Below are 16,432 nucleotides of genomic sequence, written 5' to 3' on the forward strand. Positions count from 1 at the left end.
AAGTACAGGGTAGCAGTGTCTAATGTGTTTGTGTGATGAGAAAATACATCAGTTTAGTCATTTAAGTGATAACAGTTGTGACTGACAACAATCTTAGTGGAAAAAGGGGTTTAATTGTGTGTGTGTGTGTGTGTGTGTGTGTGTGTGTGTGTGTGTGAGAGAGAGGGGGGGGGTGAACAAGAAAGAGAGTAAGGCATCACTTCAGAGCAACCACAACAGTGCTACAGAGTTCATGAGAAGAATTTGTAAATCACTCAGGGCAATTACTCCACAAATAATAAGGGTTCAACTGCGGGGGGGAAAACACAACAGTTTTTTTATCTCCAAACCACATGAAAAGGATTCCATTATTAGAATGTTAAGCGCTGCTGATCAAGAAAGCCTCTTTAAATCCCAACAAGAAAAATGGGTCCAGCTGAAAATGTGAAGGGGAAAAAAAAGCCCCACGGTGTGCCATTTGTTGGTCTGGTCAACACTAAAAATATACTCTGCATGCAGCCTCTTTCACTTTCAATTACAACGTAAGATATCTTTGAGAAGATCTTGCACCACTGATGGTTTAATGGAGTGGGTCAGGACTGGTTCATAAGCATAAACATTATGTCAAGCTTTTGGCAGTGGACGCAGACGTTTGTTGAACGCAGAGAGCCACACTCCTGGAATTGAAGGCCATGTTTGGTAGCAGAGGAGACTTTACACCTCAGATCAAACACGCTCCACATTAGCTTTGGAGAGAGGAAGACGCAGAGAGAGAGAGAGAAAGAAAGGAAGTTAGCACGAAGGTTAAAAGAAAACAAACACCTAATATCTACGAAAAGGAAGGGTGTAGTCTAGTACCCAATTAAGACATTGGAAAAAGTCATTTAGTGGTAGTCATAACAAGGAAACTGCTACACAACGGCGTGTCACTGCTGGGATGGTCCTAACGAGTCACGCTAGCTGAGCATGCTAACAACAAAACGCTAACTACGTTAACAGGTTGATGTTTAGCACGTTCCAACATCTGTAGTGTGTTGGTATGCTAACATTAGCACTAAGCACAAAGTACAACTGAGTTTGACACGTTTGCTAGGTATTTATTTGGCGTTATACCAAACTAAAGTAAATGTTAGCCTGTTGACGGCGCTACATGACAAGTTAATGGATCATCTTTTCACAAATGATCTTCAGGGGGACATAGCTGTGGTCGTCTATCCAATCTAACATCAACCTTAGGGTAGAGGAAATGAAGCGATTAGGATACATGGTCATGAAGGTGTGTAAACTTGACCAGGACTAGTCGAGACGGAGTCCAAAGAGGTTCGAGGTCAAGTGAAGTCTGAGTCCTTATGAGAGAGACAGTCGAGACAGAAACAAAAGAATGCTTTTGCCATTGCCAGTGAGGTGAGGTTTGGCAGCCATGATTGGCCGCCAGGTAACCATGGTTAGGTGACCAGGTAAGCATGGTAAACCAGGCGGCCAGTGTCAATGACCAACTAGAATATCTGGTTAGACCCAGAATGGCAGAGACAAGTGTGAGTGCAAATACCAATGAGTTTACACTCAGGTCTGAGGCTAAACTTGAGCACTACAGCGCAGGTGCCAGCCTGTGTAGTAGATGTTGAAATATTTCACTGGATAAATTAAAATTTTTGGCCTGCAGGTGTTGGTAGATGAGAAATCAGTGGATTGTCAGTCATTAAGTTTCATTCACCAGGGACCGTGCATGGATATCTGTACCACATAAAGCCAACATTGCCATCCCTACAGCTACAAACAAATAATACAAAAAAATTAACTAAACACACACTCTGTAGGGTGTAGTCTTGTGCCCAATTAAGACCCTGGAAACATTTAGTGTAGTCATAACACAAGACAGCTGCTACACAATAGTATCATCCCTGGTGTGGTCATAAAAACAAAACACATTTTGCAGCTTATTAAACTAATCAACTCTAATCTCCTTCTGGGCAATGTGCCTGATCCACAGTGAAATCAACCAGCTTAGGATACCATGTGAACACACTGACCCAAAACCCAGCTCATGATATGCTGGCACATACAGTAACTTTGAGTTAGATGGTGCAACCTGTAGATGGTCTACAGGTTGCACCATGAACCTGGAAAGACTGAATAATGTTTCTGTAGTTTATTCAGGTTTTGTGTGGACATAGTGGTCTACAAGGTTCATACAAGACACCAAACGCAAATTATATTACTTCTAAGCATTCTCATATGTGAATGTATTTTGCCACTCTGGCATACTTTCTGTGTGGAGTCTATATTATTTCAGAGAGCCATTGGGGAGAGGGGTTAAAGCCTGGAATGTATACTATTTCCCCACAGGAAGCGGAGCATGGAAGTCTACCATTACCCCACGCCCAGATCTCTCCATTGCACGCACAGTTGGCTGGCTACTGAATTATAGTACAAAAGTCAGAGATTCTTATGCATGTATAACACAAGTCATGTATGACGCAAAGAGTAAAATAAACATCACAGTACACTGCTCTTGATCTTTTGTGTTTTATTAAAGACATTTTATCTTTGATACGTCTTGGTTTCATTGTACAACATTTCACGACATTACAAAAATACTGAAAGGCGTTTTTTTTTATAAAAATGTTCTGAAGCTGTCTGTCTTGAGAGCTTTGTTTTTTTTTTATAAAACTTAATATTCACAAGTTGTCAACGTTCCTGCAAGACATCTGCCACGCTTTGCCTCTTGAAAGCAGCATGTTTTACATTTACACAGGTCTCAACACAAAGTCATAGTGGGTGTTTCTTCAAAAGATATACTGTATTTACACACATGATACAGTACTGTACAATTTATGGTAGCATGCAGAATGTTCCGATGCTGAATATAGTAGATTTTTAAGACATGTATTAAGAAAAAACTAGTTTCCCTACAAACGTCAGATCAAAGTTTGTCTGAATCACTGAGTGAGGATGATGCTGTCAGTGGTTTTAAGTATTTTTTTTCTTCTAAAAAGTTGATTACATGACTGCAAACATATTAGCATCATTATTACTTTAAAACTGGATCACAATATAATGATTTTCACCTATCATAATGCAGAGCGTCATTACCAGGCCTATTGTATTACTTTACAAGACTTTATGAGATATAAAGTAGGTACAATGTGCCCAAATAATGAATTGTTTACTTTTTTATTTGCTTAATTGTGCTTTTGGTGAAAAGCCTCTATCAGAACTGCTCTAGGAAGTCACTGTGTAGCAAACAGTATATCACAGGATTTCTCAGTGATGTGAATCATCACTATGATTAATAACAGTAAAGTACACGTACTGTATGTGATGCTTTTTTTCCACAGTGATCCTATCTCGAGTTACATGTGTCTGTTGGAGCAGGTGCCTGTTCTCTGGCTGGAGAAAGGCACACTTGTAGGCTATAAACACTGAAATATATAGACATGACATTAAGACACACTAGCACGCTCACAGAAAGGCCTCACCCCAACACACACAGACATAAACACACATCATACGCACGGGACACACACTCTCACACACACACACGCTCTCACCTAACACATGTGAGCACCCGTCTGGTACATATAACAGACTGTCATTTCATTAAATGGCTCAGTGGGGGCTCGTCCTACCCAGCAGAAAGAGGCCCACATCCAACACATACGCTCTTCACTGTACTTTCCACCTACTGTAACTTATGTGCACATTATAAGAAACACTACATTATGGACATAATAAAAGTTTACAAAGTCTTACAAAGCTTTCCAAAAGCTTCACTTCAGGTCATTCAAGTGGTGACAAACAGTACTGTGTTTAGCTAAAATAGTGCTATAAATCACACATAAAATGCTTGTTTGTAATAAAACCAAACAAAAACAACATCCTTTATGGAATCAAGGAATTTGTTTTTTTGTCGTTTGTACTAGTCACACAGTGAGTGAGTGGCAGGAATATTAGCACAGCTCCCGTTGCTGGATGCAGCTTAGGGGAGAAAGGCACAGAAGCCACACACAGCTTTGTTTACAACTGCAATTTCTCGGTTTTGTTTGATTTCAGACTTTTGTCCATGTAAAGGCCTTGCCAGAGGCGGATCTCCAATAATCTTCATAACAGAAGAGGAACAAATAACCCTGGTCCTCTCTCTTTTCCACATTAAAATGTCTGGTGAGACTGAGGAAAAACATGACTTTCCATTGAGAAAGCAAAACTTGCTTGACTGTTTTCCACTGCCTCTTCTCATTCTCTGAGATGTTCAAGATTCCATATTTGTCTGCATTATCCCGATTGTTGGAGTTTATTTCATCCAGTATTGGCCAGTGGCTGTAGTAGTGATTCAGATGGCACAGGTCAGGGTTATGTACATTCAGTTTGCAGTCTTCTCTATGCCATGATGAGATGGTTGCTCCGCTCTCTGATGTCTGCTGGAGGAACAAGATCTTTCTTCACTGGGGTTGGTGACAGGGTAGAGCGTCTACCTTTGGGCTTGAACAAATCAGACACAAAGAATACCTGTGGAAGGAATAGAAAAGAACCTTAAATGTCTCAATCATTGCAAAGTGGAACACTGCATATCAGAATGAATGCTGTTACCAAGAATTAGAACAATGCAGAAATAAAACGAAACACTTCATATATTTATTGTTTCGTTTTATTATGCCTCCTGTGGTCCAGAGTAATGCCACTTCCTTTCCTTTGCAGATACAGTATGGAGTCCCTCGGATCTCCTACTCCATTTACATACCCCCTCTCTACAATATAACTTGATTAATTTGTTTCATCGTAATGCTACCAATCCCCAATTGTATGTACCTGTTGACTGCAATGATTCAAGCAGCTGAGATAAAAATGTTTTTTAAGAAACTTGCTTAATTCAATGAAGAAAAATCTACACAACATCCTGGTAATATTGCCTTCCTCGAGCATCTGTAGGAAAACCTCAATAACCTGACTTTTTCATGTACAATTAATGGTTGAAGCCTGTTTTTACTGTATATTCAAGACACATTGTTACAGTATCATTTTCAGATACAGAGAAAAACATTATTCCCGCTTTTATTTCTTCACATTTGGATCACTGCAACTTTTTGTTTTCATGCTTTGGGTGTTATGCACACTCCTGTCTTAACGCTTCACATCACAAGAACAGAGAACAAGAAAGAAACATATGTCACAATTTTTGGATCCGTGATAAGTCTTGGATTTTAGAATTAAAATCAAAATTATTTCACAGTTAATGCCACTCAAATTCTTTTTTCATTTTCTTCATTTAATCTAATATAGATTACAACATTACAACGTAATAGGTCCACTCACTATGCAGTAGGCCACCAGGGCTCCCTGCACAAAACCCGCCAGCACATCAGTGGGGTGGTGCTTGTGATCAGAGACACGGGACAGGCCGGTGTAGAAAGACATCATGATGAGGGTGAACTGGGTCAGAGGGCGCAGCAGGCGAGCTCCATGCCAAGTGAAGCGAGACTGCAGGTAAAACTGGAAAAGAGACAGATAGAAGCTCTTAATTGTTGAGGGAGGGAAATTTGTTTTTAATATGGTGTGTATTCATGCACGGTACAGCGTGTGTGTGTGTGTGTGTGTGTGTGTGTGTGTGTGTGTGTGTGTGTATGTTAAAAATGATTTAGTAACTCACCACCAGGTAAAGCATGGTGTACATGGAGAATGATGCATGTCCTGAGAAGAAAGACTTCCTGAGAAGAACAGGGAACAATTAGCACACAGCTTACAATGTAAAAGCGATCACTAGTCAAAATGACTGCAAACATATTTAAAAATATTTGGCAATTACCTGGCCTCCTGAACTTTGCTCTCTGGCCCTTGACACTGGTAGTCAGTGATGTAGCCCAGGGAGCAGTTGATAGTGGAGAAGTCAGGTTTGCACACATCGAGGAAGTGAGGGCGCATGCGGCCCACTGAAACTTTGGCGATGTCAGTGAAGGACTGGCTGATGGCACAGCCGAAGATGAACACGCCCACCTGCTTGTAGAGAGCAGAAATGTAGGGGTTCCCCACAAAAGACTTGGATCCCTCATTCAGAAAGTAGATCCTGTAGCTCTCCCCAATGATGATCTGAAGGGACAGAAGGGATGGACAACCTCCGTGAATATCGAATATAATTTTGACATATTCCCAGTCCCAGTGTCCACCCTAATTGACATCAATGCTCAGTGAAAATGTGTGAGTGCAGGAGAGCCAAAATATTTTATGAGGAATGGAACAGCACTTTGACTTCATATGTGTTACTCATTATCTAAATACAATAATACCCTAATAAACTTGTTCTTGTAAGCTCTTTTTTCATCATTTCAGACATCCCTTCTCATCACTGTTCTTAACATTAGAACACTGTAAAACTGGGACTACCAACTTTGTAAGAGGTCATTATCTACAGCAAAGTCTGGAGCATTACAGAACTACTGAACATTTTTAGAAAAGGCCTATGTTTGAAAGGTCCCCCAAAAAAAAAATAATAAAGTGTGTGATTCAGATAGGGTGGACATTTGGGACAGGGCTATAGAGAAGTATGATGGTCAGAGTTGAGAATTACAGTTATGTATGTGTGTGTGTGTGTGAGAGTGTGTGTGTGTGTGTGTGTGTGTGTGTGTGTGACAAAAATAACTTTTTTCCAGATCAAGATGTTATTAAGACAGCTAAAATAGGAGTCAAAGCTTTCTCTTGAAGTGGTTTGAGAAGGGCTACTTTATAGTTGAAAGTGTTTACCTGTGCCATTCTGCTTGTGAGAGAAAACAGTGTGGCAACTTGGGAGGCAACTCAAACTGTCTGCGACGTATAGTTTTCTGTAAATGTGTAAATAAACCACCGTCTAAAACCGACGATTGACGTGTAAGGCGCACTTAGGGGGAGGTGGATAGTTATAACTCGCAACAGCTGTTCAAGCTCAAAACGCACCTTCCCAACCCCCTCATCCCCTGTTGTCTTCCAACAGCTCACAAATGAAAGTGTGGAAGAGGAGTCAGAGAGTGTGGGGGAGTTCCAGGGAGAAAGTGAAGGGATGGAAAGCAGAGTGACAGGATGGGAGGATAGAAAGCAAAACAAGTATGTGAGAAAAGAAAGGAGTCACAGGACAAGAAGAGTGCAAACGAGGAGAAAGATAGAAGAAAGAGGAAGGTGAGAGGAGGAATGAGTAGTGGAGTGGGAGGGGAGGGGGGGCGGAGTGGAGGAGGCACCGCTGGTTCTAATCAGCAGAAACGCTGAGCTAGGCGACGTGTCTGATTTTGGTAGCCAGACTCCACCAGGCGCATGTCGGGGGCACGTTTGTTTTTCACTGCTTCGGCTGTCTCTCTGAAACGGCTCCGATTTCACAAGGGATTTCTGGCTGTTTTCATGTTAGTATCACGGTTTCATCAGACATTCTTTTGAGGGGCGCAGAAATAAGTCTCATTCTGGAAAACACTCTATGCGGAGGGATAGCCTTTATGGAGATTGGACAAGCTGATAGAGTGTGTTGTTTCCACCATCCAGGCCTTTAGAGCCAGCTCGATAAAGCCCAGCTGCTTTCATGGGAAAGAGGGAAGGGGGAAAACACACATCTGGTTCCTCTTGTGTGAACGATTTAACTATGTGAATGAATAAATGAATTGGCATTGCAGGATATGTAACTGTTGCACTGAAACCTCAAGTGATAATCATGGGGGCAGGACGCTGATTTGTGGCTTATGTCAAATGTCTTGTATTTCCAAAATGACACCATGGTGTTTTCATTTCTTCTAAAAAGGCTCTGCATAAATTATAAAGGATGGGGCCTCTTGTGTTTCTCAGCTCTATTCAGAGAGAAATGAAGCACTAAATGACCTAATGTTGGTGTTTTCTGGTTCAGAAAACACAAAGGCTGGCCAGAGCACTCTAGAGGGGTCACGTTTTGCCGGAGGAAAATTAGATATCTGGCAATGTCTTCTTGTTTGGAGCTTTCACCACAATTCCACCCCACCAATTACAGTATTTAACCGAACAACCATTGCGTCAACCATAATTACACGGAGCCAAAACTCCTTCTCACCATGAAAACCCCTGTGGCCCCAAGCCCGTATAGTAGTCTGCTCTCCAGGAAGAGGGCACGACTGGCAACAGGGAGAGGCAATGGGGAATTTAGGGCACCTTCCCCCTGGGGGTCTGCTAGGTGACAACTGCACATGCTAAGGCAGTGCTGAGTAACACCACAGAGCAACTTGAATGTTTCTGAAGAATTCAAGTGTGCCTGCTGCTTAGTGCATGTCCCAATGCAATGTGGCAGCTAATGTGTTAGTACCTGTTGAGACATTGTTAGGTGTAAATGTCCAGTGTTAGGGTAGCTAGATGGTTGCTATATAGTCGCTGTTAGGGTGTTAGCAGTGTGTTTACAGGTTGTTCAGGATGGTTTCTATGGTGTAACAGTCTAATGGTTGATTAAGTCGAGACTGATAACAATGGTGACTTTGCTGTTGCCATCTTGTCTACACTGGTCACAGCAGTGTTTTGAGAGAGTTCAAAGGCCAGTACACAATCAAGTACTTAGACCAACAAGGGGTTGAAAGAACACTTTGGGTCGCAGTTATCTGTGTTAGCGGAAATGCCAGCCATTATGGGGCCGCGCAGACAGATGCATTACTGAAAACTGTGGCAGGAAAACACCGGACCGCTGAACTCCTTTGAACCTCTGAACATTGGCAAACGGAGAAAAATGAAATGGAATTGTAGGATGTTGGGATGACCGTTTAGTGTGCAGATCTCGGGTACATCTTCACTGTTTTCTCCCAGGAGAATGCAACAAACTACTCAACACTTCACTTACTCAAGTGCCTTAATCAACCGAGGCATCTTAAGCCCCCAAAGAGAAAGCCTTGAACAAATGTTGTTGATTGGTTTTTATCTAAATGTGCTGAAGCCGATCAGAGGGACTGATGGACACAGGTATGGGGAGGTGTTGTTTCAGTAATCATGCAGGATAATCAACTGTCAGATAAAGCCCTCTGATGGAGTGTGCACAAGTCTATTTCTCTAAAGATGAGTGCAGGAGGAATGTGCATAGTTTGGATGGGAAAAAAAACACAAACACATTTCATTATAATCAACAACTTCAATCAACAGTCTAAAATCTATACATCCTGACCATATTATTATATATTGTTAGAAAACCTACTGTTATAAACAAATTAGAAGTGCTATTAGAAATACTACAATGCACTAGGGATGAGAATTTATGTTGTTAACATCTTACATAAAGTGTCAGTGGCTGCTGCTAGTGATGGTGAAGGCTGCTGAAACATAAGACGTGATAAAGACATTAGTGATCAGAGTGAGGTGACTTACAGAGAGGATGGTGATAAGAATGCCAGCAGCGCTAAGCACACCGTCACTAATGGTGTCTCCCTTTTTGGCCGGGTACTTGATGGACTCATCATCGCAGTAAAACCCTCTACGGTAAGGCTGAACAGCGCTGGTCTCAATGACCAAGAAAGGCAGGCCGGCTAGTGTGAAGAAGCAGTGAGCGGCACAGAGAGAAAGAGGGGGGTGGGAATTGGTGAGGGAGGGAGGGAGGGAGGGAGGGAGAGAGAGAGAGAGAGAGAGATGGAGGTGCTGGGTTAATGATACGCAAATTACAGAGATTCCGGGTACAAGCGAGAGGAAACAAGGGAACATCTGGGACTGGCTCAATCCATTAGGAGGTTGTTATCTGTGACTAACTCCAGATTTGTTCAATATTCAATATTAGTGGCATCAGAACCTTTTACGGGACCATAACTGTGTGTATGTTCATCACAAATCATTTATGCTTTGCTTCCCTTCGGGCCATTTTCCAAAGCACATCACATGTTTTTAGTCTGAACTCTATCGCTGTAGGCTGCCATCGGTTTGCATTCATTTCCCTATCAAATGAAAATGAAGCGCCTGACATTTGGAAGTAAAAGGAACCTAAGATAAACTTTTAGTCAGCTCACATTTCACCGTCATCATCTGGCAATTTAAGTGAACTTAGTAATGGAAACTAGCCTATTCTTTGTGACCAAGATTAGCAATCCCCATTACCCAACAGAAAATGCAAGAGCCTTAATTTATTTGTAACACGCTTATTTTAACTAAAATACTTTACCTATTTAAGGTTTCTTTTTGGACTTTCAGCAGCATCTTTAGACCTTCATCAGCAGATGGGATTTGCTCAATTGTCATGAAAAGTTGTTGCATCTTCCTAACAGCAGAGTAAACTCCACCTGCTGATGAAAACCAGGAGATGTGGCTGAAAGCTTTTAGAAAAATCTGAAAAAGTCAGTGGTATTGAGTTGAGATTATTTTGTCAAAATACCAGAGCTGAAATAATTAGATGATTAATCCCCCAAACCCAAGTGTTTAAATATGACAATCTGCTTGTAGCCAGCTAATTGTTTTCACATAAGAGCTTAATTGAAGGGCATTTCACTAGTTTTATTAAAATATAAAATTACATTATTTGAGACAGCTGCATCTTTACAAATGACTACTTTTAAGGTCAAGAGGGAATCTTTGGTATTTTCACTTAATAAATTATTTTAGCAGCTATTTTTCTTATAGTAGTGAAATAAATGGAAAGTCAATGGCTGTCACAGCTCAATCTGAAAGCTTAGGATAATATACATTAGCTGTGGAAAATGGTTGGGAGTAATGTACAGCATGCAAAACCACTCAGTGAGTGAGTCGGAGTCTGTCGAACCAATCATGTCTTTTAAGGTGTCACAAGCCAACCACTGGATGAATTGAGTGTCCCAACGTATGCTCTCTAGTTCTCTTGCAGTACCACAGCAGGACTTACTGAGACCACGGGCACAGTGACGCCCACGGCTGTGAGCATGGTGGTGGACACCGTGCTGCTCTTATAGGTCAGCCTGATGCTGTTGTCATTGCAGAAGAATCCTCTCTGGTAAGGCGGGAAGGGAGATTTGTGCAAAAACACGGCAACAAGCAACACTGTATGGTTGGACACACACGGGCAGAGGTCAGACAGCTTTAGACCAAAACAGTGGACCGCTGCATCAATAGACATCATTAACAGGAAGACAAATATGAAAGCACACAAAGACAAAAATCTCAGACAGTTGTATAAACAGCTTAAAAACTCACAGCAGACAGGCATTCAAGCTATGGATCTAATCCTGTTTTAAAAACTGACACTGATGCTGTCATGAGAAAATGAGACAAAATAAACAAAATAAAATTAATGTCAGAATTAAAGCTACGTCATTGTTTTAGACTTAAGTGAACTTTTTATGGTTAGAATAACATCAACTGATCTCAAACTGGCTGAGTTAGCGCTAAGGAGGGTTGCATGTGACATGTTTTGAAGAGAGACCATTGCAGCTTAGTGACAAGAAAAAAAACCCCCACAAACACTATCAGACTCTTCCTTCCTTGCCTGCCGAGGCTTTCAAGTGCACTTAAAAAGGCCCACTTTAAGATGCCTCGGGGGGTGTATGTGTCTGATCAATTTAGTGTCTTTCGCCACTTAAAGTGGCAAAAAGATCTTATTTATCTCCAGACAACAAACACAGAGTGGGTGTAACTAAGATGCGAGCCAAAAAGGACAGCTTATTTTCCCCATCTACCAAAGGCTTCAATGTAGGACTTTGAAATTTGAGTGTGGTGGACGTGGTACCCAGGAGAGGCCTCCAATCTCTGACAGAATTTGGAAAAACACACTTTCAAATCACTTCAAAGCTGCATTTAACTGATGACAGAGCTTTAAAGTCTCTCTTTGAATAATTCTGCGATCTGCCGATACAAAGGAAAACAAACATCAGCGCTCTATTTCTAATGTGCCCCTCTTCCTCTGGCTCTCTGTCTCAAAAGCTAAAAAGCACTGGGGTGTAGAGGTCAGTGCTGAGAGCTGCTGAAGGCAGGATGGTTGTGGTGGCAGTGGGGGGGGGCATGATTTCTCAAACCAAATGTCAACACACGCTTCAGTTGCTGAGCCCCTCAACCCCTAACATCCACACACAGCTGACTTTGGCCTTTGAAGGTCCAGCTGGGTTGAGCTCAGGTTACAGACAGAGCTCTGCTGCCTGATGGGAACTCCAGAAAGCTGGCATTCCCTCCACATTCAGCAGGATTCACATTATTAACTTTCTCATTTTCATTCTTGCTCTTCAAACAAATACCTGGACGGGGCTGCACTCAGCTCCGAAAGCAAGTCTGGTGGCGAGAGAAAGACCAGGGTGGTATGTCTTAGAGTTCTGTAACTATAAAAATATACAGTTCTTTACAGTGTGTTAAATCCTCAATGTCTGATTCCTTCAGTTTGCTTAGCCTGGCCATGAACAGAGCTACACAGGGCTTTCTAAAACTTGGGCTGCCCAAACAACAATAAAAACGCATACGTGTCTGAAAGTGCTGGATGGGAAACACGTGAAGTCCTGACCCCTGAAAATGCCTATAAACTCTTTAGCAGACCCCATGGGGGAGGCAGAGGGCAGAGATTGATAGAGAGAGGCAGAGAACTTGCAAAATAAATGAAAAAGTGTCCACAGTTAGCCTTTAAGGGTCCTGCACGGGTCAAGTGCTTCAAACAGCTGATTGGAAAGAAGAAGAAAAAAACACAACCACAACAAGACACTGTCAGGTCCTGTTTTCCAGACATTCAAGCAGGGTTTTTTCCTCCTCCGCGCAGTCCTCCGACCCCTTCCATCCGTCTAAACAGTGCGGCATCAGCATCGAGTACAGCGTGTTAGGGTTTTTCCCCTCCTACCCTCTTCCTCCTTTCCCGCTTCTAACGACTGGGGGGGAGAGGGAGGGTGTCCTCGTCTTGCCAACAACAACACCAGTCAGCAGGCGTGGGGATGTCTTTTGCATTAGCTCAACATCAACCCAAAGACAACAGAAACAAACAAAATGGAATTGGAGCTGGAGGGAGATATTTTCCCCCCAACTTTCGGTTCCTAATGTCAACATCAGGTGTCTTCTGTTCAATTTTACCCTGAAGCAGATTGATTAACAATCAACCAGGGAACCCTAACTGAACATAAACAAACACTGTAAATGAAGAGCGATGATGACTTTTTCAGCACATTACTGAGTGCTGTCGCACATCAAAATATGGGAGAAAACTTAGAATTTCCTACGCTTGCCCGTTAGCCTTTCCCCCAGTTCAGCACTGGCAGCTCCATGTAGCTGCAGTTTGTGGAAACTAGAATCAATGTATAAGCCTCATGCTGAATTAAATCCCCACCATATTTTGGAGGCATTTGCCAAAACACCACAGTGTGACTATTAAAATAAACAGACGCACATTTTCCACTTGCAGGGATCTCTCCCTGTCTGGCATAGAAATGTATACACGTCTGAGGTAGTTGTGGTGTATACACAGATGCAGTTGTTTTTACTCTTAGCAGCCCCCACACAACCTACCCCCTGTCTGTCTGTCTGTCTGTCTGTAGATCCCGCCTGCTGCAAAACTTAGCTCATAGTTCCACCGTGGAGGGGAAACCAGGTCTGCCTGCTTGGGTTAAATAAAAGTGCATTTGCATTCAACTGCTAGTGGCCAGAACGGCTGCTTTTCTTTCCGTTTTTCTGCTCCATTTATTATTCACTTTTCTAAAAGGAGAGGCTTTACAGACGAGGAAGTTTACATATCCGCTATTCCCATAGGCCGCAAAATATGCGCCAACAGAAATAGTGATGCTGACAATACATTGGCACTAACAATACATGTATGTACATACAAAGACAAATGCATACACATCAATTTCATATATAAAGTACACTTAGAAAAATAAGGCAGACATTATTCAGTACCAGCGTTGGAAAATGTTCATACTGTGGATCAATTCATTCTGAGGTTAGCTCAATTTAAGCATTTGAAACAGCAGAGATATTATGTCTTCTATTATTATATTATATGATATTAAAATGCAATAAAAACGTATCACATGTAACTCTCACACCCGTTTCTTTTGATGACTTTGACTGATTTTACTTGAATTAAGATGTTCAAAAACAATCTTGAGACCCAATTGGCTGTGGAGATGCAGATTTCTGTTTCTGTTTTATTTGCTTAAGTTTTGAGATGTTTGAGACTACCCAAACATAAATATCACAAGCATTAGACCCCACCAACATTACAAAAGCTTTGTGAACTAACCATTAAACTCCAACTGTATGAACTGTTTACCCGGTTCAACATAAAAAAACAAGGGTCTATGTTCATTAAACCTAAATAGCTGCAATAGTTGCTGATTAGCCACCTTTAAACTACTGCTGAACCAGAAAAACAGAACACGGAAACAGTATAAGACGATTAACTGAAAAACATGAAAGCCACCTGCTACGGCTTAATGTAAACTGAACCTGATCACCTCATCTGGGCTTCAAGGAAACAAAATAAATAACAGCCTTCTGCTTTCCTCGGTATTATTTGTCAGGATCCAGTTCCAGTCATCTCTGAATCAAGGTAAATTGTTCTTCTAGTGTAGTGACCAATGTTATCTTTACTGGCACTGATGGTCTCCTGGGAAAGGAGAGTTCATTTGCATGAAAGAGCAGGAGAGTGATATCACTGCACGCAGTAATACGAGAACTGCAATCAGTGTGTGAGAATGGAGGAGTGGCGATTACCAGTACAGACCAACCATTTCCTCCCTGGGGCTTCTCTCCTTACACCACATCTTAAACAGAAAAAAGCTGCTGGTTTGTTGACAAGCTTCTCTGTGGGAAGCTATGTACATAGAGAGCAAATCATGGGGATTTACCCTCCATAGTCCATAGACAAAAACTAGACCAAAAGTAAATATAGATTGTCAGAAAAAGACTGTTTATACTGTAAATCTTTCATCGGATTGTTTCAACAAAAGCTCGACTGGTGCTTTTCCCATGGAGTTGCAACAATTTTGTTTTATACAAGAAGACAGCTTTGTAGTTTGCAGTGATGTTCACACACACTGGAAATATGTGGTTACAACAAAGAATTAAAAAAAAAAAAAAAAATTGTGACATTTGTGAATGGTCAAAGGTTTAAGCCCCAAGGACTGGCAAAACCCTTAGTAGGACTTTTGGGTTCAAACTTCTAACAACCTTAACTCAGTGTTTGCAGCTGGTGAACATCATAGGACCTGAGCTGATCAACATGAACACACTCAAGTCTGACCTTTTCACCACTTCCCTTAATTACTCCACACACACACACACACACACACACACACACACACACACACACACACACACACACATCTATATTATGCCAGATGTTGAGATCAAGAGAATTCCTGCTGGTGTGGAATGTGAGCCATTCTGGAAAATATAATGAGGAGTCAAAGGAAGCAGCGGTACAGTACAGGTGTGGCTGGAGACCAAAGAAATAAATCCCTCCAGGAGCAATTTATTACTTTCCTCCCCTGCCAGCACTATTATTTTGGAGGGTGGGGGCTGAGAAAAACAAGACTTCCACAAGCTAACGTTAATCTAATTTTTAGAAAATATGTATTTTAATAGCTGGTAGTGCTACATGTGTATGCTGCAGTGAGTAGTGGGGCATCACTTGTTGCTTAGGTAACACAGCTCGTCGAGCTGGTGCAGCTAGCTGAAACATCTTAAACACTTCGGCTAACTAAAGTGTTTAAATATGATTACTAGCTTTAAATTAGTAGTTCAGTATCTTCATAGCTTTAATTAAATTGTATTTCTTTTGAAGCATAATAGGATATTTTATTACAGCAGTTAAATATCACAAACTAACGTTATAACTTAGGAATATCATATTATAACGTTAACGTTAGCTAACTAACCTACATGTAACGTTAGTGAAGCTACCCTATGGCATATACATATATAATGAGCTGAGGAGAGAAAAAAAGCAATTTAGTTTAAAGTCCTGTAAAGATATAAGTTACCTTACAATGACAAGGGGAGATTAATAAAGCCATAAATGCACTGTTGAGTATTAAAAGTGGTCGTAGTAAGATGCTACAGGTTACTGATGAGGCTATTTAACACACAGTGGGGCTCTTACCTAGGAACAAACAGAAGAGGTCCACTCCGACCAGCAGCTTCCTCCTGCTGTGGTCTTTGCAGTTATTGTTGTTCAGTGAACTCCCGCCGTTCCTCGTCTCGGCTGCCATAGTTTTCTCATATATCAAACAGCGTTGCATTTAAAACGCGTTACGTGGTTCAAATAAAAAAGGGAATAAAATCTTGTCACTAGCTGTCGCAGTGCTGCGTTTACTTTATTTTCTACTAAAAGTGGCTAGCGAATCTACTTAAATCCCAAGGAGGAGTAGTCATGCAAGTCTGTACTAATATTTGTCTATTCAGAAAATACGCTGTTTCAAGATGTAACCACTAGTTCCGGTCTCTAACAATTACAGCTCGCTTTCTTCCAACTTCTAACCATCCTTTACTACTTTCCTTGGGTTAGTGCGGAGTCCTGTGACAGCCTTCCAAGAAAGCCACTCCTCCAGCGCCTCCCCTTTCAATTAATGCCATATGG

General features: G+C 41.5%; 1 protein-coding gene across 2 annotated transcripts; it reads right to left on the reverse strand.

Annotated features, from left to right (window-relative positions):
- Positions 1-2,489: 2,489 nt before the first annotated feature.
- Positions 2,490-16,357, reverse strand: LOC127359851 (phospholipid phosphatase 3). Of its 2 annotated transcripts, none has more exons than XM_051394163.1 (6): positions 15,956-16,357; positions 9,298-9,455; positions 5,780-6,060; positions 5,624-5,681; positions 5,290-5,466; positions 2,490-4,485 (listed from the first exon to the last, which is right to left on the reverse strand). In XM_051394163.1, exons 1-6 carry the CDS (start codon positions 16,092-16,094, stop codon positions 4,357-4,359), a joined length of 942 nt encoding a protein of 313 aa, XP_051250123.1. In that variant the 5' UTR covers positions 16,095-16,357; the 3' UTR covers positions 2,490-4,356. The 2 variants fall into 2 exon arrangements, with proteins under 2 accessions (XP_051250123.1, XP_051250174.1); XM_051394214.1 differs by lacking the exon at positions 9,298-9,455 and adding an exon at positions 10,772-10,926.
- Positions 16,358-16,432: the final 75 nt, after the last annotated feature.

Source organism: Dicentrarchus labrax, unplaced genomic scaffold (genome assembly GCF_905237075.1).
Source record: "Dicentrarchus labrax unplaced genomic scaffold, dlabrax2021, whole genome shotgun sequence".
NCBI classification, from domain to species: Eukaryota; Metazoa; Chordata; class Actinopteri; family Moronidae; genus Dicentrarchus; species Dicentrarchus labrax.

Bases quoted from the DNA above. Each gene is read 5' to 3' on its own strand.
- LOC127359851 (XM_051394163.1), bottom strand. From the start codon at position 16,094: ATGCAACGCTGTTTGATATATGAGAAAACTATGGCAGCCGAGACGAGG. The intron at 6,061-9,297 runs GTAAGTCACCTC...CTGTCCCTTCAG, and splicing joins TTCTTATCACCATCCTCTCT to ATCATCATTGGGGAGAGCTA. The intron at 5,682-5,779 runs GTAATTGCCAAA...TGTTCTTCTCAG, and splicing joins AGCAAAGTTCAGGAGGCCAG to GAAGTCTTTCTTCTCAGGAC.